We start from the raw sequence: 23,033 nt of genomic DNA, 5'->3' as shown, positions 1-23,033 counted from the left end.
AGAGATCCAACCCCACCCTGAAGTGCTAATTGAGGCTCATTAACAACCAGCATCTGCCCCACCCTCCTGAAAGCCCCTTGTGCTGAGTAACTGAGGGAGTTTTTCAATCAACTGACAACCCAAAACTCATCAAGTAACCTAGACTGCTAGCCTCCAGGCAAAAAGCTAGAGGATAACAGTACCTTTCCTGGGCTGGCAACTTTAACCAGGAAAGTAAGACTTGACAGTGGTGTTTAACGTGGGTCCTCCCTCGCTCATCTAAACATAGGAGAGGGAGCTACAAACAGCAGAACACCAACACCCACAGGGAAAACTTGACAGGCTCCAAAGCCCACAGTGATAGCCAAGATGGTCAAACACAGAAACAGAAGCCAAATGAAAGAGCAAGAGACCTCCACTGAAGATGAGATCAATGTGGAGCAATTAGGCATGTTAACAGAGCTAGAATTCAGAGCCATGATCTTGAGGAAGCTGAACAGAATGAGTAAGGACATAGAGACACTGAAAATAAGCCTACTGGAAATTAAAAACCATCAAGAAGCCCTGGCCAGTTTGGCTCAGCGGTTACAGCATCAGCCTGCGGTCTGGAGAGACCCGGGTTCAGTTCTCGCTAAGGGCACGTACTTCGGTTGCAGTTTGTCCCCGGACCTGGTTGGTCGTGCGGGTGGCAGCCACTCAATGTGTCCCTTCACGTTGATGTTTCTCTCTCTCTCTCCCTTCCTCTCTCTCCCTCCCACTCTATCTGTACAACAAATGGAAATATATCCTCGGGTGAGGATTAAAAAAAAAAAAAAAAAAAACATCAAGAAGAGATCAAAAATGACATATCAGAAATGAAAAACACATGGGAAGGACTAAAAAGCAGAGTAGAGGAAGCTGAGGACTGAATCAGTGAATTAGAAGACAGGGTAGAAAAAATCAACCCATCAGAAAAACAAAAGGAAAAAACTATTAAAAAACAGGAAGACAGCTTAATAGAACTGCGGGACAACTGGAAACGTAATGATATTCGCATCATAGGAGTCCCCGAAGAAGAAGAAAATGAGCAAGGGATAGAGAATATATTCAAAAAAATAGTGACAGAAAACTTCCCTAATTTGGTGAAGGAAGAAGGCATTCAAGTTCAAGAAGCACAGAGAGCCCCAAGTAAGAAGAACCCAAACAGGCCCACACCAAGACACATAGGAATTAAAATGCCACAAATGAAAAACAAAGAGAGAATCCTAAATGCAGCAAGAGATAAGCAACAGGTTACCTACAAAGGGAACCCCATAAGGCTCTCAGCTGACTTCTCCCAAGAAACACTACAGGCCAGAAGAGAATGGCATGAAGTCATCAAAGTCATGAAAAACAAGAATCTGAATCCAAGACTACCTACCCAGCAAGGCTATCAACAAAATAGAAGATCAAATAAAGAGCTTCCCAGACAAAAAAAGGCTAAGGGAATACATTAGCACCAAACCAGCAATGCAAGAAATGTTAAAAGGACTGCTGTAATTAGCAATAGACATGGGAAAAAAAATAGAACCACACTAAACAAAAATGGCAATAAATAAGTACATATCAATAATCACCTTAAACGTAAATGGATTGAATGCTCCCATAAAAAGACACAGAGTAGCTGATTGGATAAGAAAGCATGACTCATCTCTATGTTGTTTACAAGAGACCCCCCTCTCAACAAAAGTCTCACATAGGTTGAAAGTGAAGGATGGAAAAAAATTTTCCAAGCAAATGGAAAGCAAAAAAAAGCTGGGGTAGCAATTCTCATATCTGATCAAATAGATTTCAAAATGAAGACCATAACTACAGACAAAGACGGCCACTATATAATATTGAAAGGATCTATCCAACAGGAAGATATAACCTTGATAAACATATATGCACCCAATATAGGAGCACCAAAATATATTAAAAATCTTCTGGAGGACTTCAAAGGAGAAATCGACAACAATACAATCATAGCAGGGGACTTCAACACCCCGTTGACAGCACTGGATAGAACCTCTAGGCAAAAAATTAGCAAGGAAACAGAGACTCTAAATGAAGCACTAGACCAAATGGATTTAATAGATATCTACAGAGAATTACACCCCAAAACTACAGAATACACATTCTTCTCAAGTGCACATGGGACATTCTCAAAGATTGACCACATGATAGGACACAAACTAAATCTCTACAAGTTCAAGAAGATTGAAATCATATCAAGCATCTTCTCAGATCACAATGGCATGAAACTAGAAATTAATTGCAACAAGAACATGCAAAGACATTTCAACACATGGAGGCTAAATAGCATGTTATTAAACAATAAATGGGTCACCGAGGAGATCAAGGAAGAAATCAAAAACTTCTTGGAAACCAATGAAAATGAACACACAACAACACAAAATCTATGGGATGCAGCAAAAGCAGTTCTGACAGGGAAGTTCATAGCACTACAGGCCTACCTCAAAAAACAAGAAAAATTTCTAATTGACTGTCTAACCTAACAACTTAAACAATTAGAAAGCAAACAAAAAGAAAACCTCAGAGCAAGTAGAAGGAAGGAAATAGTAAGGATCAGAGCAGAAATAAATGACATAGAGACCAAAAAAACAATTCAAAGGATCAATGAAACAAAGAGCAGGTTTTTCGAAAAGATAAACAAGATTGATGGACCCTTAGCTAGACTCACCAAGAAACAAAGAGAGAGAACCCAAATACACAAAATCAGAAATGAAAGAGGAGAAGTAACAACCAACACCACGAAAATACAAAAGATCGTTAACATCTACTATGAACAACTATATGGCAACAAATTCGACAATCTAAGCGAAATGGACAAATTTCTAGAAACACACAGACTCCCAAAACTGGACCCAGAAGAGATAGAAAACTTGAACAGACCAATAACAACTAAGGAAATTGAAGAGGTAATCAAGACTCTCCCAGCAAACAAAAGCCCATGCCCAGATGGCTTCACTGGGGAATTTTATCGAACATTGAAAAAAGAACTAACACCCATTCTCCTCAAACTATTTCAAAAAATTCAAGAAGAAGGAAGACTTCCAAACACGTTCTATGAGGCCAGCATAATTCTAATTCCAAAACCAGAAAAAGACACTACGAAGAAAGAAAACTACAGGCCAATATCCCTGATGAACATAGACGCCAAATCCTGAACAAAATATTAGCAAGTCAGATCCAGAAATACATCAAAAAAATTATTCACCATGACCAAGTGGGATTCATCCCAGGGATGCAAGGCTGGTACAATATTCACAAATCCATAAATGTGATACACCACATAAACAAAATGAAGAATAAAAACCACATGATCATATCAATAGATGCTGAAAAAGCATTCAACAAAATCCAGCATCCATTTCTGATAAAAACGCTCAGCAATGTGGGAATAGAGGGATCATATCTCGACATAATAAAGGCCATATATGAAAGACCTACAGCCAACATCATACTCAATGGACAGAAACTAAAAACATTTCCATTAAGAACAGGAACAAGACAGGGATGTCCACTTTCGCCACTCTTATTTAACATTGTACTGGAAGTCTTAGCATCAGCAATCAGACATGAAGAAAAAATAAAAGGGATCCAAATTGGAAAGGAGGAAGTGAAACTGTCATTATTTGCAGATGACATGACACTATACATAGAAAACCCTAAAGACTCCATCAAAAATCTACTAGACTTAATAAATGAATTTGGCAAAGTAGCAGGATACAAAATTAACGTCAAGAAATCGACGGCATTCTTGTACACCAGTGATGAACTCACAGAAAGAGAAACTGAAAAAACAATCCCATTTACCATCACGCCAAAAAAATTACGATACCTAGGAATAAACTTAACCAAAGAAGTAAAGGACCTATTTGCAGAAAACTACAGGTCATTGAAAAAAGAAATAGAGGAAAATATAAAAAAGTGGAAGCACATACCCTGTTCATGGATTGGAAGAATTAACATCATTAAAATGTCCATACTACCCAAAGCAATCTATAGATTCAATGCAATCCCCATCAAAATACCAACGACATATTTCATAGAACTAGAACAAATACTTCAAAAGTTCATATGGAACCAAAAAAGACCCCGAATAGCCACAGCAATCTTGAAAAAGAAGATCAAATTAGGTGGGATCACAATACCAGATATCAGGTTATACTACAAAGCGACTGTAACCAAAACAGCTTGGTACTGGCACAAGAACAGGCATATAGACCAGTGGAACAGAACTGAAAACCCAGAAATGGACCCAAGGCAATACGCTCAATTAATATTTGACAAAGGTGGCAAGAGCATACAGTGGAGTAAAGACAGCCTGTTTAATAAATGGTGTTGGGAACATTGGACAGCTACATGCAAAAAAATGAAACTAGACCATCAACTTACACCATACACAAAAATAAACTCAAAATGGATAAAAGACTTAAATGTGACCCATGAATCCATAAAAATTCTAGAAGAAAATGTAGGCAACAAAGTTTCGGACATCATACGGAGCAGAATTTTCAATGATACATCACCTAAGGCAACAGAAACAAAGGAAAAAATGAACACATGGGACTACATCAAACTAAAAAGCTTCTGCACAGCAAAAGAAACAATCATCAAAATGCCAAGGCAACCCACTGTATGGGAGAACATCATTGCCAATGATACATCAGATAAGGGGTTAATTTCCAATATATATAGAGTGCTCATACAACTCCACAAAAGGAAGACAAAGCACCCAATTAAAAAATGGGCAGAGGAGCTGAACAGACACCTCTCCAAACAGGACATGCAAATGGCCAAGAGACATATGAAGAAATGCTCAACATCACTAATCATCAGAGAGATGCAAATTAAAACAACACTGAGGTATCACCTCACACCTGTCAGAGTGGCCGCCATCAACAAATCATCAAACAACATGTGTTGGCGAGGGTGTGGAGAAAAGGGGACTCTAATACACTGCTGGTGGGAATGCAGACTGGTGCAGCCACTGTGGAAAACAATATGGTGCTACCTCAAAAAATTAAAAATTGAACTTCCATTTAACCCAGTGATTTCACTTCTAGGAATATACCCTAAGAAGCCTGAAACACCAATCGGGAAGAATATATGTACCCCCATGTTCATAGCAGCACTATTTACAATAGCTAAGATCTGGAAACAGCCCAAGTGTCCATCAGTAGACGAATGGATAAAAAAGCTGTGGTACATATACACAATGGAGTACTATGCAGCAGTAAGAAAGAAAGATCTCTCATCCTTTGAGACGACATGGAGGGACCTGGAAAGTATTATCCTAAGTGAAATAAGCCAAGCAGAAAAAGACAAATACCACATGATCTCACTTATATACGGAATATAATGAACATAACAGTCTGAGGAATACAGTAGACCCAGAAACATGGAAGTAGGGCACAGACTGACATTCCTCAGAAGAGGGGGTGGGGGTGTGGGAAGAGATAAACCACAGAACTTATATGCATGTATGCATGACCAATGGACATGGACAACTAAGCCGGGGATGGGGCGGGGGTGGGGTGGGGAGGGGGTGCCAATGGGGTAAAAAAGGTAAAATATCTGTAACAAAATAAATAAATAAATAAATAAAAATAATTAAAAAAATAAAATAAAATAAAGTAGATCTTCAAGCTCTCTGTTTTGCTTGGCACTGTGAATTGTGAGAATACATTTTTTCTGTAATGCAGTAAAAAAATTGGCCATTTCTTATTGCATAAAGAATTAAACTTCATTTAAGTCTCTTCATCAGTCAGATTCTTCCAGTATGACTCATTTTATCAGAATCATTTTTGGAAACTGTATGATAAAGTGTTTCTCAGTCCACTGAATGATTGGCCACAGAATGATTTAATGCACTAAATCCCCAGCATAGTTTCAATTGCAATAGAAGGAATGCTCTGGATTCCACACAAAGTATTGAAAGCCTGGAGTTCTAGTGGTCCCATAAATAAGTAGTATGCAACTACTGCTACAGCAATGCTACATAATATACTACCAAACCTTAGTCACTTAAAAATCACAACCAGAGTTCCAGTTGAAAGTGAGATATGTTCTGTAGACCAACTCCCCAGAAAATTGATGAAAATTATTTTTTATTTTTTATCCTCACCTGAGGACATTTTTCCATTTTCTGTTCAGATTGAGTGGGAGGGAGAGAGAGAGAGAGAAATATCGACGTCAAAAGTATACATCGAGTGGCTGCCACCCGCACAACCTAACCAAGGCCGGGGACAAACTGCAACTGAGATACGTGCCCTTAGCGGGAACCAAATCCGATCTCTCTGGACCACAGGCTGATGCTCTAACCACTGAGCAACCAGCCAGGGCGGTGAAAATTATTTTTTACACAACCATTTAAAGTCTCTGAAAATGGTCCTAAGGGCATATAGCAAATGAAGAAATATTTATCCAGGAAAACCTAGTAAAACTTGGAAATAGCAGCAAGAGTCTATGGTATTTGAACTGATACTGACTCCATCCTTCTCCTCTCCCAAGTCAATGAAATGGAAAGTTCACAGGGATCCTTCTCCTTCAGCTGCCAGTCTAAGGGTTATCTTTAAGGGGGGGGGGGGCAGGATGTAGGCATTTCTTATCCTGCCACCAGCTACTTGTTCCTAAGGCTAAATTCTGGGCAAGCATGGCTAAGACATGGGGACTTGCTTCTTTATCCCAACTTCCACTCATAGGATGGAGGCTGTACCTTTGGTGTGGCATCAATGAGTATATTTGGAACTGATCATCACCCTTATCTGGATTGTAATCCACATGTGATTCACACTGAGAGAGGCAAGTTGAGAAGACCTGAGGCTAGTCCCCTCTCCATAATTGTTCAGCTACTAAAGCAAGGGATGTCACTAATTTTTTTTACCCACAGCTCTAGAGCCACTGCTCAGAGATTTTTCCTGGAGGAGAAGTAGGCCACAAAACAGAGAACACTGAATCACTTACCAAAAGAACTGACTTTACTTGCAAGGGTGTAGAAAAGTACAAACCAAAAGACACTCTCAAAAGACTGGAAGTTGTGAATGAAGGGCAATTGGAAAAAGATTGGTAGGTTAATTGGGGATATAAATGAAATCTTAGGCTAGTTAGTTTCTGGAGAGAAGCTAAGAAACTCCACCTGGGTGGAGCCCTCCTGGGGATAGAACAAATCTTAAACTTTGACCTAAGCAGCTAACCCTTCAAGAGAGCCTGTGTTTGATTGGATCAGTTCTGTGGAACAGTCTATGCCTCAAGGCAAAGTGAAAACAATAGAGCAATCAGCTAGTAATTAGTGGACTTAACAGTTGGGGGTGGTCAGAGAAAGAGAAAAAGAGAATTCTGTCAAAACCAGTGTCATCCCAAGGTGACTGGGGTCATACTCAAATCTGTACCCCATGAGCAACATCAAAGGCTTCACAAAATGAGGAGAGGATATAGACTTCACTAAAGTAATCCAGCTTGTCACTAAACAATTACACAGAGAAATGATAATAAGCACTTGGTGATGGGACTGATACCCAGAGTTACTACAATATATTATCTAAAATTTCCAGTTTCCAAAAAAAAAAATGAGACATGCAAAGAAACAAGAAGTATGACCCAAACACTAGAACAAAAGCAGGCAACAGAAACTTGTAGTGAGAGCAACTAGATGTGAGATTTAACATAAAAGACTTTAAAGTTACCATTATAAATATGTTCAAAGGACTAAAGGAAACCATGATTAAAGGAGTAAAGGATGATATGAGAACATTGTGGCATCAATTATAGAATACCAATACAAAAATAGAAATTATAAAATGGAACCTAATAGAAATTCTAGAGTTGAAAATTACAATAACCAAAATGAAAAATTCACTAGAGGGCTGGCCAGTAGATTTGAACTGGCGGAAGAAAGAATCAGTGAACTTGATGATAGAACAATTGAGATTTTCTAGCTTGAGGGGCAGAAAGAAAAAGAATGAAGAAAAATTAAAATAAAAGAAAGTGTTTTATGCTGAAAGCAAGTTACCCCACCCAGGCAGTAATTTAAATACACAGCCCCCCACAAAATAAGTACTGATAAAGATTACATGTAATCTTAAAAGACAGTATAAATGCATACTTATTTTTCTCCTTTTAATTGTATAATGTATTCTTGTGCATGTCAGATATAATAATGTAATATATTTTGTAATAACAGCACAAAGGGGATGAGTATTTGGAAGCAAAGCTGTATTGAGTTAAGAAAATTACTCCAGATGGTAAACAGAATCCATTGGAACAAATGAAGAGAACCATAAATGACAAATAAGGAGGTTAATAGAACAAAGTCTATAAATATGCTTGTTTTTCTTTCAGCTTCTTTAAAGCTATAAAGACATACAATTATGCAAAGTAATAGTCATGTTAATGTATTGTTGAGTTTGTAGAATCTATAGATTTAATACATATAACAATAGTATCAAAAAAAGGGAGTGAGTTGACTTTTCAATCTTAGCTAGGCTCAGGTATGTGTATCTAAGGCCTCAGAAAGGACAACTAGGCTGATCTGGCTCAGATTCACATGGTCTCTCATCCTCTGGCTTATGCTTGATGATGTGATAGCAGCAGGTGTTTCAAGTAAGAGTGAAAGAGCACAGTCTCCTGAGGATGAAGCTCATTGCTAACTCACCATCACTTCCCCATTTTATTTTCCCAAGTAAGTGGTAAGACCAGCCAAGATTTTTTTTTTTTAAATACGTTTTTATTGATTTTTTTTTTTTTAAGGGAGAGAGAGATAGAAACATTGATGAAAGAGAAACATCCATCAGCTGCCTCCTGCACGCCCTTTCCTGGAGATCGAGCCCACAACCTGGGCATGTGCCCTGACTGGGAATCAAACTGGGACCTCTCAGTCCATGGGACAACATGGGCTGGGCAAGACTAGCCCAAATTTAAGAGGTGAATATATAAGCACCATGTTTTGATTAGAGGAGCTGCATAGTCATAGTACTGTTGGTGGTAATGCAGACTAGTGCAGCCACTGTGGAAAACAGTGTGGAGGTTTCCCAAAAAATTAAAAATGGAACTGCTTTATGACTAAGGGATCCTAGGAATATATCCAAAGAAACTCAAAACACTAATTTGAAATAATATATGCACCACTATGTTCATTGCAATGTTATTTCCAATAGCCAAGATTTGGAAGCAGCCCAAGTGCCCATCAGTATATGAGTGGTACATTATATAATGGAATACTACTTGGCCATAAAAAAGAAGGGAATCTTATCTTTTGACACAGCATGGATGGACTTGAGAGTATTATGCTAAGTGAAATAAGCCAGTCAAAGAAAGACAAATGCTATATGATTTCACTTATATGTGGGACCTAATGAACAAAATAAACAAACAAAATAGAAATAGACTCACAGGCACAGAGAACAGATGGACAGCTGTCAGAGGGATGGAGAGTTGAGATGCTGGGTGAGAAAGGTGAAAGGATTAAGAAGTACAGATTGGTAGTTGCAGAATAGCCACTGACATGCAGTTTGCAGCATGGGGAATATAGTCAATAATGTTGAGATAACTGGGTGAAGGGTCAGGTGGGTGCTTGGAGCAGTGGGAGGACCACTCTGTAGAGTGCATGGTTTTGTAGCCACTTTGCTGTACAGCTGAAACTGGTGTGGAATGGTACTGAACGTAAACTGTGGTTAAAATAAAAAGTTATAGGGACTGTTAAGATAATTAGTATTTCAGAATATATTCCAAGGTAAATGGTAAGAGTGAGTCAAATCCAGCCCACCACCTGCTTTTGAAAGTAAGGTATATTGGAACACAACTATGCCCATTTGCTTATAAGTAGTTTATACTTGCTTTCATGTTAGCATGGCAGAGTTGATTAGTTGTGACAAAGCACATATGACCCACAAAGTTTAATCTGACTCTTTACAAAAAAAGGTTTGCTGATTCCTGTTCTAGAATGAGTGTCAGACTGATTAATGCTATATGAGTTCTATTCCCAATCAAAATGTCCTCGTTGATTTAAATTGTAATATAGATCTTTGACTTTTATTTATAGTCAATATAAAATGGCCAAAGGCCATGGAAATAATAGCTTTTATTAAAAAAAAACAAAACAAAACAAAAAAACAGAGCCCGGCTGGTGTGGATCAGTGGGTGAGCATTGACCCATGCACCAAGAGGTGGTCGGTTCAGTTCCCAGTCAGGACACATGCCCAGGTTGTGGGCCAGATCCCCAGTGGGGGGCATGCAGGAGGTGACCAATCAAAGCTCTCTCTCATTGATGTTTCTCTCTCTCCCTCTCCCTTCCTCTCTCTCTAAAATCAATAAAGAAAAAAAGAAACAAAATAGAATCTCATGTCTTTGGCCATTATTATGTAGCATAATGTATCTCAAAATATTTAAAATAAAATGTTACCTAGAATTTATCAAATGGATACATTGTTCTGAAGTAATGGTTCATTTTTCTTTACCAAACCATAAAAATATGTAATTCATAGTATTTTCTTTACTCCCTTGCCATCCAGGAAGAGTTAAATTTGATACTCTGCGCTAAGGTTTAGTTATAATTATTTATTTTTTTTTAATTTTGAACTATTGCTTTCATATTTACTGGTATTATTAAGCGTATCTGTTCCAGTAAAGCAGATCAAATAGTTTTGGAATAATAAATGACAGGAGTCAATTAATATATAAATATGTGCATAAAATAGAATTTTAAAAATACATTAGAACATCACAACACAGCATAGAAAATTATGAATCTCATGCATGTGAATTGTCCTAAATTGGTTTCCATAGACTTACCAAAAAATTCCATATATATTTGACTGAGTATAATATGGGCATTAGCTTTGTCCATATTTACAAATACTATCTCCTCACCATTTAGTTGTTGCTGTTATATTTCATATCACTAAATTAACACAGTAAAAACACTGAGTATAAATAAATACTAAAACTTAAACACAGAAAACTATGCAGGTCAAAGAAAAGATAAAATGGGGTAATATGATGTTTATAATTTATGTTCTTCTTGATTTTATTACTGCTCCTTAAATATTATTCTGGTATTACATAATTAGGCATAAATATTCAGAGTATTTAACATCTATTCATGACCACATTAATAGATACTTTATATTGTATTAATAGTCAAACTATAGTCATAATTGGAAAACACAATTAATGATTTTGATTGTTTCAGGGAATAGGAAAGTTCTCAGCCACCAATCCTATCACTTACTTCTCAGGAAAGATAAAATACCATAGCACTAGTGAAAATGAGTTCCTCTCAACTAGAAGGCCAGGAAGGGTCATATATCCCTGGGCCTGGGGGACAAAACTTCCAGAAATATTTCTGTAATTGGAGGAGGGTTCTGGGAGGAAAGCATTTAGACGTAAACAATAATTCTTCACTCAAAGAAAGCCATATGCTTCTATTGATCTTGTCATGAGACCTAGAGTAACAGAGTGACTCAGCAACAGAGGGCAGATTGCCATATCCTGTGGCACTCTGGAGAAAAGGCAAAGGAAAACACACAAGTATCCTCCTTAACAAGCAGTCCCGCATTCATGCTGTCTGTGGTGATTAAATGTTCATGGTAACTGAAATTAGAGTTGTTAATTTGAATGTTTTGGTTTGCTTGTTTAGTTTTTACTTAATTTATAAACTGATTACTTCATTTTTAGAGCTGCATAGAAGCTGTAAGTTAAAGATATGCTTTTTTATATATTTGTTTGAACATATTTAACTATTGGTTAGTAAATATTATGAAAATAATATACACGGAGACACCACACAATGGAGTCAGAGCCACCATCTCAGAGGAGCTGCCCTACACGTTTTACTCCTCAAACGTTTGGAATGTTTCAAGTGGGCAAAATAAGCTTTGGAATGGGAAAAGCAACACTGTAATCCAAACAACTATATGCAAAGCTAACAGGAAAGCAGACATCCTGACTACCAGACTAAAAATTAAAGACATTATTTAGAATCAGCTCCACCGTGTACAACTAAAGAATAACTTTGTTTATTTGCACCTATAGAAATTCCTTCCTTGCCTTATTAACACCAATGGGAATTCCTTCTTTCTGTTCACGTAATTATTTTCCTTCACTTTCTCATAAATAGTCCTTGCCTTAAACTCCTAATCAGAACACTATTTGGGTTTCTGCCTGAATCAGTGCTTCTCAGAATTGCAGTTCTTTTTGATCTCATGTAATCGTTTCTTGCCTCTCACTTTGGCCTTTTATTTTTAGGCTAACAAAATAATTGAAGACCTCAGAGGGATACCAAAATAACTTTTTTCCTTTCCTTAAATTGTCTGAACAATGACCAAGTTCGTGAAGCACAACTTTAAAGAAGTAACAAAGGTGGCCCCTTTGACAGAAGAATAAAAAAAAAAAAATCATCCTGCCAAAGCAAGCTTGAAAATAGAAATCAAAGCAAGACTGAGACATCTTTTCTCACTTATGAGATTGGCAAAAAAAAAAAAAAAAAAAAAAAAAAAGACTATTCACCTTTCTGTAACACAATGAAGCACTGTCCTACATTGCTTGGGTCAAATGGTACAACCTTATAGATGGAAAGCTGGCAACATTTACCAAAACTACCATTTGATCCCGCAATCCTATTTCTAGAACTCTACCCTAGAGATACACCTGCATATGCACAAATTGATACGCTTTTAGCTGGACAAATGATTCTCAAAGGAGTGAGGGGAAGTGGTTTTTCTTCCTCTAGGGGATATTTGGCAAAGAATGGAAACATTTTTGGTTGTCACAGATGGGGAGAGGGTGCCACTGGAATCTAGTGGCTAGAGGCCAGGGATGCTGCTAAACAGTCTACAGTACACAAGACAGGCCCCTAAGAAAAGAATTATTTGCCACAGACATAAATAATGCCAACACTGAGAAGCCCGAATGCAGATGCATTCTTTTATGTAAATGGCAAACTATACTACTTTCTATAGTTCATATCTTCTGTTTTGCTTTGCAGTTCTAGTCAGCATTTATAGTTTAAGTTTGTTTTGCTTTGATTCCTATGTGAAAACAATGAACTTAGATTCAAAATATCTTGTACGTTAAAATATGTTAATAATTACAGCATCACAAGGAGAAAAGAGTCTAAGTGCAAAAACAAAAGCAATTGTAGGTATTTATTTGCTGTCCCTTACTTAGATTTTTATATCCTTGCACTGAAAATGTAACATTCTTTGTTTATTTATTTATACTAAAATTATTTTTTCTTTATTAATTTTTACAGAGAGAGAAAGAGAAATAGAAACATCAGTTGGCCACCTCCTGCATGCCCCACACTGGGGATCTGGCCCACAACCTGGGCATGTGCCCTGACTGGGAATCAAACCGGCAACCTCTTAGTGCATGGGTCAACATTCAAACACTGAGCCACACTGGCTGGGCTGAAAATCTAACACTTTAAAACCAGTAAAACATAATTAGATTTTTATCAGATACACAAACTCTAAAGGGTATTACATTATCATATCATTATTTCTTTCTGTGAATATTCTAAATTTGTTTTTAGAGGGTTCTTTGACACAAACGCTGCCTAAACAATTGCTTGAGGTAGAGAGGTTGTACACCTTCACTGAAAATTGAGCTCTATGACACGCACCTGGTCACTGTACATGGAGCCCAAAATCTTTTCAAATGTTTATTAAAAACAACTAACAGAACATCAGAAGTACAGACTGCCTTATAAAAGCACTGTGTTATGATAACTAACACATAAAATTTACATCTACTTCTCAGAGAACAGGTGTACATTTATCCTTGAAAAAAATTAAGATCCTTTATCTTTCTCCAAAAATGGATTGTACTAAGGCCTATTTTTAGGATTTAACTTTTCCTTTCCCTCTAAATATGTAAAAATATTTTGAAAGTGAAAAAAAAAAAAAAAAAACTCCGCAAAAATGAAATCAAACATTTCCTCATTTTTGTCCTCCCTCTCCCTTCTGGATCTTTCTATTTCCCTTTAGCCTATCATTTTCCTTGTATCTACTAATCTACTTTCAGACATGCAAATACTGTACGTAGTTAATATCTGCATGTATTTCTGTGTAATTATTGACGCCTTTCTGGACATGGCAATGCTAAAATGAAGCTAAGAAATGAGAAGCTAATTTTAGTTTGAGAATCTGTCTCTATGGTTGCAATAATTCTAATTATAAGAATGTCCATTGTAAACAGAGATGTGATTGTCAGCTAGGGGGAAGAGGGTGAGTTAAGTAAGAACTGGTGAGTATATTTTTCATTCTATATATATCCTCTTTGTTTACAACTTAAATAAGTTGAATATAAGCCCCTAAGCGACAGGGACAGATCACTATTGACAAAAATCATGATAAAGCTACATTCTTCATTATGTTTTAAAGCTGATCTGTTAAAGTATTAGTATTTTATTTAAAAAATCACATTCTCAGTTAAGATATATGCCTAATTTGGAAAGAATCTATATGGTCGTTTTACATGGATTGAGCTGGTAAGAGGTAAGTCAATGAGTTATCATCTGCTTATTGAATAAAACCAACCTCTTTATGATAAACATAGCTAACAACGTTAAGTGAATAAATACAGGTTTCTAAAATAAGTATTTAAAAAATTCAAAGTAACAACTCAACAGTCTTAAGTACTACTGTAACAAATTTTTTAATATTGGAGAAAATTTCTGCCCTTTTTTTTTTTAGCACATCTTTAGAAAGACCCTTGACTTCATGAAATTGATATTCAGAATAAATATACATATATATACATATATGTATACATATATATATATATTCTTTTTAATTTTGTTTTATTGATTTTAGAGGGAGAGGGAGAAAGGGATAAAAACATCGATGAGAGAGAACATCGAGTGGCCACCTCCTGCATGCCCCCCACTGGGGGTCGGGCCCACAACCTGGGCATGTGCCCTGACCAAGAATCGAACCGGCAACCTTTAGGTGCATGGATTGATGCTCAACCACTGAGCCACACCAGCCGGGCAGCATAAGTATATATTTAACTTCAGTTGTGTTTAAATGGGTACGTAAATATTTACTAAACTCTGTTGTTGCTGTTTTCTCCTATCTTACAATATATGTATAATAGCACAGGCTTATCTTCTCAAAGTACCCCCCATTGTCAATTTTTGTCAATTGTCTCCCATTCTCTGAAGATTTTTATGAACCACAAAGACCTATAGATTCCAACACAGTTTAACTTTCTAGCTATGGCTTAATTCATGAATACGAAGTAGATAATTTTGTTCCAATAACCAATATCTAAATATACTTTGAAAACATTTTTTATGATTTATATTTATATTTCCATTCCTTTCATTCAGCAAATAGTAATTAAGAGGTTTCATTAAAATGAAAAGTATGAATCGTGTCCTCATGGAGCTTATGATCAAATAAAAGAACTGACGTTAAACTGCCAATGACACAAGTGGTTTTAATGCTATTACTGTGATGGCTGCTACCATGAGTAAATAAAGAAGGTTATAAGTGCAGAGGTTCTGGGACCCCGAGTGCTAAGGATTCCCCAGGAGGAGACCAATACAGAGTTAGCTAGCTGAATATAGAGAGGGAGAAACTGCCTTCTGGGTATCAGAGCAGCATGTGGGAATCAGCGTGGTCTGTTTTTAGGAAGACCTTATGAGGGTGGAGTAGAGAAAGTGGGAAGAACTTGTCAAGAGATGCAGTGAGCAAAGTTGGCAAGACAATGAAGGGTATGGTGAAGATTTGGGACTTCTAAGCGTAGCGGGGGGCCACTAAATGTTTTAAGTATGGAAGTGATATGCATTTAAAATGGTGAATTGAGTAAAGAAGATTCAATGAGAGAAATTAATGAAGTTTTCCCAGTAGTTCAGGTCAGGTAGTTTGTATGCACGAGCGTGTGAGGAAGATATAGACTGAATCAAGAACTGCCCAGGTGCAGGAGCTACATGAGCAGGCATGACTGATATCTAGAACCATGTTTATCACTTCAATATTATTCATACTCTTAAAAGATATACAAAACATTTAATCAAGTAGGTTTCAGAGAATTGCAGAATAATGTGTGTGTGTATGTGTATCTATATATCTATATATATCTCTATCTCTATCTATCTATATTTATATCTATCTCTCTCTATATATAGATATAGATATAGATAGAGATAGAGATAGAGATAGAGATAGAGATATAGAAATAGATGTAGATATATAAAACAAGAATGGTAATAATCATTTGGATGTGACAACAAAATTATCATATTGAACAAAAGGGTAAATGTCCCATCCAGATATTGTCACTGCATAATTACTATATTCAACCTAATGTCTGTATCATAGTGCCAAAAGATCATACAGCAGGCACTCTGTTGGCCAAGGGTGCCTGTTACTTGGGTGAATTTTCTCATAACAGTGATTGCGTTTTAATCAACATGGTAGAACCAGTAATTTAAAACACATAGATTATTTTATTATTAAATGTGATAAAAATTTAAACTATTGAATGACAATAAATTAAATTATAAGATCAAAAAATATTTTAATGTAGAAAAATACATTTTATGGCAAACAATAAAAATATCTCAATAATGGACAAATGAATATCAAAGTATAAAGGAAATAGTTACCCTTATTACTTCCCTAAATTTCTGTAGTTTCCTGTGCTTTAATAATAAGAATATACATGTGTTTAACACAACATAATAAGCATATAAGAAATTAATGGAATCACTGAAGACAAATTTGAAATCAGATATAAATCACAAAGTATTCAAAAAAAATAAAGGATGATGGATAAACTACCAGAAGCTATTTTCTTTGATCATATAATTAAGAAATGCTATCTGCATACTCTTATTATTTTTATAAAATTGCATATATTTTGAAGGGGTATTTCATTTAAAAGTTTTTACTTCACTTTCATAGAGTCATTTAAAAGACTAGACATTTTGATTAACTTAAAATAACTGTATTTTCTTCTGCTATGGCTGCAAGAACAGCTAGCAACATGATGAAATTTAAAAGAGAAAAATGGTCACACATCTGAAGTTCTTCTTATGCATTTTGTTTTTGAATAAAAAAATACCAGAAATTTGCCCTGGCTGGTTTGGCTCAGCAGTTAGAGCATCAGCTTGTGGACCAAAGAATCACGGGTTTGATTCTGGTCAAGGGCATGTACCTCAGTTGCAGTTCCCCACGCCTGGTCAGGGTCATGTGGGAGGCAACCAATTGATGTGTCTCTCTCACATCAATGTTTCTCTCTCTTTCTCTCTCCCTCCCACTATCTGGAGATAAATGAAAAAATATCCTTGGGTGAGGATTAAAAAAAGATACCAGAAATGAAAGATAAAGTGATTTCCTGAAACATATATATTTTATCAAAGCTTTCAGCAATTAGCATTCAATTTCAGATTCTATGAAAGATTTAAGCATCATATTTTGGTATTTTCTTTTCATATAATATTATTTTGTGTGATTCAGAGAAAATTCACTGAAGATGGAAGTTGGGCACTCTTTCAGTATCAGTGTACCTCGCTATCACAGAATACCCAAAGAGAAATTTAAATAATAATAATGGCAATATCTAACATTTATGCAACATTCTCTGAGAACCATGCACTTTCTAAGTATTCCACATGCATTTGCACATTGAATTTTCAAAATTAACCTACGTAACATATGCAAGTATCATTGCCACATTAAGTTGAAGAAACTGAGTTTATAGTGAGATAATTTTCTCAAGGTCCTAGAGACCAAATGAAGGAACTCAAGCCGTCTAATTTCAGACTTCACAACCTAGGATATCAGGCCTGTCACATGGCATAATTGTTGAGAAGGTGCCATCAGGGTCAGAGATCAGGGAAAGAGGAGCCAGCAACAGAGCCAGTGAAATAATAAATTAATAAAGCTAGTCATAAAAGCCAAGAGCAGAAATGACTTCAACTAGTCAAAGGGTAAATGCTGCTGATAGGTTGAGTAAGCTCAGAACACAAATCTGATCATTGGATTGGAGGCATAAAAGACAAAGTTGGCTTTCTTGTTGGAGAAGGACAGAGCCTTAATAAAGCAAATTGATCAGAGAAAACAGTGAGGAAGGCCAGAGCAAAGGGTCAAGGTCTGTAGGCCAATGTGAGGTCATGGGAGAACCAAATGACAGTATTCTCAGGACCTGTTTGTGATTATAGGCCAAACCTGACAAGAGAATATACATACAACATGCAAACAAAACACAGCAAGATGACTAGCCTTGGGTGAATTGAGAACAGCGTGACACATAAATACGTGAATCAGACACACAAAAAAAGGTAAGTTAGTCAAAGAACAATGTTCTCGAGCTATAGACCTCCTGGGAAATAAAGAGAAAAAGCCATGAATCTGATGTGTAATTAAACAGTAAAACCAGCCCTGGCCGGTTTGGCTCAGCGGTTAGAGCATCGGCCTGCGGTCGGAGAGACCGGGGTTCGGTTCCCGCTAAGGGCATGTACCTCGGTTGCAGTTTGTCCCCGGCCCTGGTTGGTCGTGCGGGTGGCAGCCACTCGATGTGTCCCTTTCACATCGATGTTTCTCTCTCTCTCTCTCCCTCCCTCCTGCTCTATCTGAACAAAGAATGAAAAAGTGTCCTCGGGTGAGGATAAAAAAAAAAAAAAAAAAAAAAATAAACAGTAAAACCATTCTAACAGAGAACATTCCACAAAGAAAAGTCACTGAACTACTGCTCAGAGAAGCACAAAGAACACCTGGAACAAGAGTTACTTAGGAAGAAGAAAATACTACCCACAGAGAATGATTTGTAATCTTGTAGAAGTGGCATGTGAAACAAAGTCTAAATGTCTGAGGAGAATAATTTCCTGATAGGCAAATACCAATTAATTTAAGTAGAATGGATACATAAATAAAACATATTGGATAGATGTTCATTGAACCTCTTGACAACAGAGTCTGTGTTTTGTCCATTTTGGCATCTCTGAGACTGAGAATAGTATCTGGCAGCCAGGATGCTCATTTTATTGTTGAATGATAAAGGTAGTAAAATGTTCAATGGAGTGGAGGTGAAGAGAGAACAGAAGGGTCCTGACATTTTCACTTAATGAGGCTAGTTTTATTGGACTAGGGGGAAAAAATGATACAAATAACAGGGAGCAAATGAAAAGCGAGTGGTGGAGATTCTTATCTCCTTCTTACCATGTTTACATAGAAAAGCCTGTTCATTCACAAAAACGGAAAATTATGGGAGAAAAAAAAATTCCAGCTTCTACCTGCCTCCTCCCTCATGATTAGCCATGGGAGGAAAAGCGATATATCTGATCAGTGAATTTGGGTGAAGGAATGAAACATGAGCAGATGAGCAGACCTTTCTCTTTCTTTCCCGATAATTTGAATCCAGGAATAATACATCCATACTACTCTTCTTTCATGTGTAGGTTGTTTTTCCCTGCAGGAAGTCCACCACTGGCCAGTTTGGTGTGACTACACTCAATTTTAGTATAAGATATTAATAAGCCCACTGTGTCCAAAGTTCAAAACCATTTTCCAATTTATCTTTACAAATGATTAGCTGACTTGTAAATTTTCATCTACATTATTTCTACATTTACTTCTCAGTTGGTTTTACACTCAGATGATGTAAGGCACGGTGTGATTAATCAGTGATTAACGATCATTCCTAAAACACCATGAGAGTTCAAATCACAGAATGAAGTGCCTTAATTTTCACCATGAGGGATTTAAGTGATTATAGAAAGGACAAAATGGCATGGACTGCATGCCTCTTTTGAATATTATTTAATGTGCTGAATAAACTGTAATTAAATACACTCCAGGGGAAAAACAGTTGGTTTGCCTTTGCATACACCAAAAAATAAAATTATATTTAGGGTTGTGGCCAGACTGGTCCCTTCATAAAGAAATAAGTGAGAGGAGAAGGGCAAGAAAAAAGATGTACAGAGAGTGCACTTGGAATAAGGTCATTGGAAGGGATCACGTTATTACCAGATGCCTCTAAGAAGATCAGAAGAGAGGTCAGTTGATTTTATCAAATATTCAGGTACCATAAATACAGAAGAAAATATTAAAGTTGAGAAGAGACTGGTCAAATCTACTTCTGTATAGTAAGACACGCTTCAGGAGAACAAAAATGGACATTTACAAGTTAAAGTGTCTTTAGCCAAAGAACAGTGAGCTTGTTGAAAAGCAGAGAAAAAAATAATTTCAAAGAGAATGATGGGTGAAGATAAGCCTGCAATCTTTCCATATAATTATTTAGAACATTATTATTTTTTAAAATTTTTTAATTGATTTTTACAGAGAGAAAGGGAGAGGGAGAGAAAGAGATAGAATCATCGATGAGAGAGAACATCGACTGGCTGCCTCCTGCATGCCCCCCACTGGAGATCGGGCTCACAACCTGGGCATGTGCCCTGACCAGGAATGGAACCAGCAACCTCTTGGTGCATGGGTCGACATTCAACCACTGAGCCACACTGGCCAGGCTAGAACATTATTATTTTCAATTATGAAAAGTAATAAAGCCATAAAATTAGGGCCATATTTTAAAACTATTATTTTCAAAAGCTTTTCCAGACAGATCATTTTCCTAATTTGCCTTTCATATTTCCCAAAAGATGTTGGCAGATTCCTTATAGATCTTGCTCATCTAGGAGAAAGTGGATTTTTATAGGTAGTAACTTTAAATTTTTATTCTTTTCATTTTATTGAGATATAATTGACATATGGCACTGTATAAATTTAAGGTATGCAGCATGACTTGACTTACATATATTGTGAAATGATTACCACAATAAGTTAAATGAACATCCATCACCTCATACAGTTACAAAACAATGATTTATTTTTTCCTTGTGATGAGAAATTTTAGGATCTGCTCTTAGCAACTTTCAAATATTTTAGGTAGTAACTTTTTTTTTTCTTTAGAAAGAGAATTTTATTTGGAATGAAAATATAGAGCCCATCCCAACTACTCCTGAAGGGAGGGAGCAGGGGGCCAGGTAGGAGCGGGGAGGTGGTCCCTCAGAGTATAAGCTTGCCTTGGTACAAAAATCCTCCACAGTAACAATGACTAAAGCCAGGCGGTAGCTCCAGCCTGGGCCCACAGGATAGGCCAGGGTGTGGACTGGCCCCTGAACCTGCCCCAGAGGTCCTCAGCAGGGGGCAAGGGGCAGCCAGCCAGCAGTGTGACCTGACATCAGAGGCTGAGTGAGAAGGGGTAGAGGAGAACGAGGTGAGGGGGGAGTGGCATCTACAGGCCTGTGGTCCTAGGCGTCCCCATTTTCCATGTGGCCCAGCTGCTCCTCCAGGCAGCCAATTCGCTCCCCTTGCTCCTTGACCAACACTCTTAGTGCCCACACCTCTTGCATCACCTCCTCCAGCTTCCCAGCCTCCCCAGCTCCAGCCAGGCTGCTGCCGAGGGCAGCTGTACTGATGGAAGCAGCAGGTGTGGAGGCCCCAGGGTGAGTGAAGCCAGAGGCTGCAGGCCAGTTGTCAGATAACACGTTGCGCTGGCTGACCTTCAGGTCCTTCTGTTTGCTGGGCACATAGGCCTCCCACAGGGAGATGAGGATGGGGTCAGCGTCCTGCCCGCTCACCCACTCCTCTGCCTCCAGGGCCGCCTCAGGCCCTGCTGTGTCGGGGTACAGATGATCCTGGAAGAGGTCCGACTTTCTTGGCATAGTCATGACAATGGGCTCACACTTGCGCTCATGCAGTTTGTAGAACTGGGCGATCTCACACTTGCTGACCTCCAGGCCCCTCTTGGGCATGCTGCCCATGCCCTTCTGGGGCTCTTTGCTAGTGAACGTGTTCAGGAAGTAAATGTAGAGGAGCTCGTGTGTGATTTCAAAGTACTGGATGCTGGAGTCGCCCTTGCCACAGACGTAGACCACACCGGTGTCAGGGTCATAAAAGGGCAGCAGGGCCCCATTGCTTGAATCCAGCTCCTGCAGGGCCATGGGTTCTTTGAGGTTTTCCGGGTCCCAGAGAGCCAGCTGCCGCTCACTCATGCGGCTGATGCCTGTGGTAAACACCTTGCCATCTGCCAGAAAGATGGCCCCCATGGGCCAGGCCCCCTCGTGAGCCTTTTCGCGCTCTGCCACCAAGGTGCCCTGGTGGGGGTCAATGATGCTCACGCTCTTGTCCTTGAGGCCGAGTAGAAGAGGCTGCCGTTGCGGTTCCAACTGACATTGTAGATGAGGTCAGGGTGCAGGCTGTCCAGGTGGTACAGCTCCTCTGCCGTACCCACATCCCAGATGAGCACCACATTGTCACAGCCTGCGCTGAACAGCACATTGTGGGCCGTTGGGTGCCAGGTAACAATGACCACTCGCTTGGTGTGCCCCTCCAACACCACCACTGGCTCCGTCAGCGGGGAGACTATTCGTTCTCTGGGATCTGCCACACCATGACAGTGCAGTCCTCTGAGCCACTGGCAATGACGTCATCAGTGTGGGGAGACCAGTCGATGTCCAGGACAGGTCCCCTGTGTCCACACACCATCAGGTAGGCCTTGTCAATGTGGCCCGTCTTGTTTAGGGGGAGCACCAGGAAGGCACCCCCACCACTGGCCTCCACAATCACCGCCAGAAACTTGGGGTTGACTGTGCCGAAGGTGCTGTCCCAGGTGCCATGGGACACTCGAATGTCCTCATAGCATTGGTCATTCTTGACCGGCTGTCCGAACACATGCCGGAATTTGCTTTGCCGAACCACTTTTCGGAAGGACATGTCGGGGGCGCCGGAGACTTAGGTAGTAACTTTTAATCAATTCCTATTTTCTGATTACAAATTAGTTTACTTCACAACCTGACAAATTTACAAGGCACTAAAATAATGAGAACATATTACAATGGTTCTTTTTTTTTTTTAATCCTCACCCGAGGATATTTTTCTATTTATCTTCAGATAGAGTGGGAGAAAGAGAAACATGGACGTGAGACGGACACATCAACTGTTCGCCTCCTGCATGACCCCAACCAGAACCGCAACCAAAGTACATGCCCCTGACTGGAACTGAACCCGCAAGTCATTGGTCTG

At 38.4% G+C, this 23,033-nt stretch overlaps 1 protein-coding gene across 1 annotated transcript; it reads right to left on the bottom strand.

Moving 5' to 3' along the window:
* Positions 1-21,259: 21,259 nt before the first annotated feature.
* LOC118636341 (coronin-1B-like) lies at positions 21,260-22,728 on the bottom strand. Its single transcript, XM_036271437.1, is given in 3 exon segments — positions 21,260-22,143; positions 22,146-22,379; positions 22,382-22,728. Coding segments are annotated over 3 exon segments (1,461 nt in total). The 5' UTR covers positions 22,725-22,728.
* Positions 22,729-23,033: the final 305 nt, after the last annotated feature.

The sequence above is a fragment of the Molossus molossus genome, unplaced genomic scaffold (genome assembly GCF_014108415.1).
Source record: "Molossus molossus isolate mMolMol1 unplaced genomic scaffold, mMolMol1.p scaffold_m16_p_2, whole genome shotgun sequence".
In the NCBI taxonomy this organism is placed as follows: Eukaryota; Metazoa; Chordata; class Mammalia; order Chiroptera; family Molossidae; genus Molossus; species Molossus molossus.
This window is presented reverse-complemented; position numbering and strand designations above follow the sequence as displayed.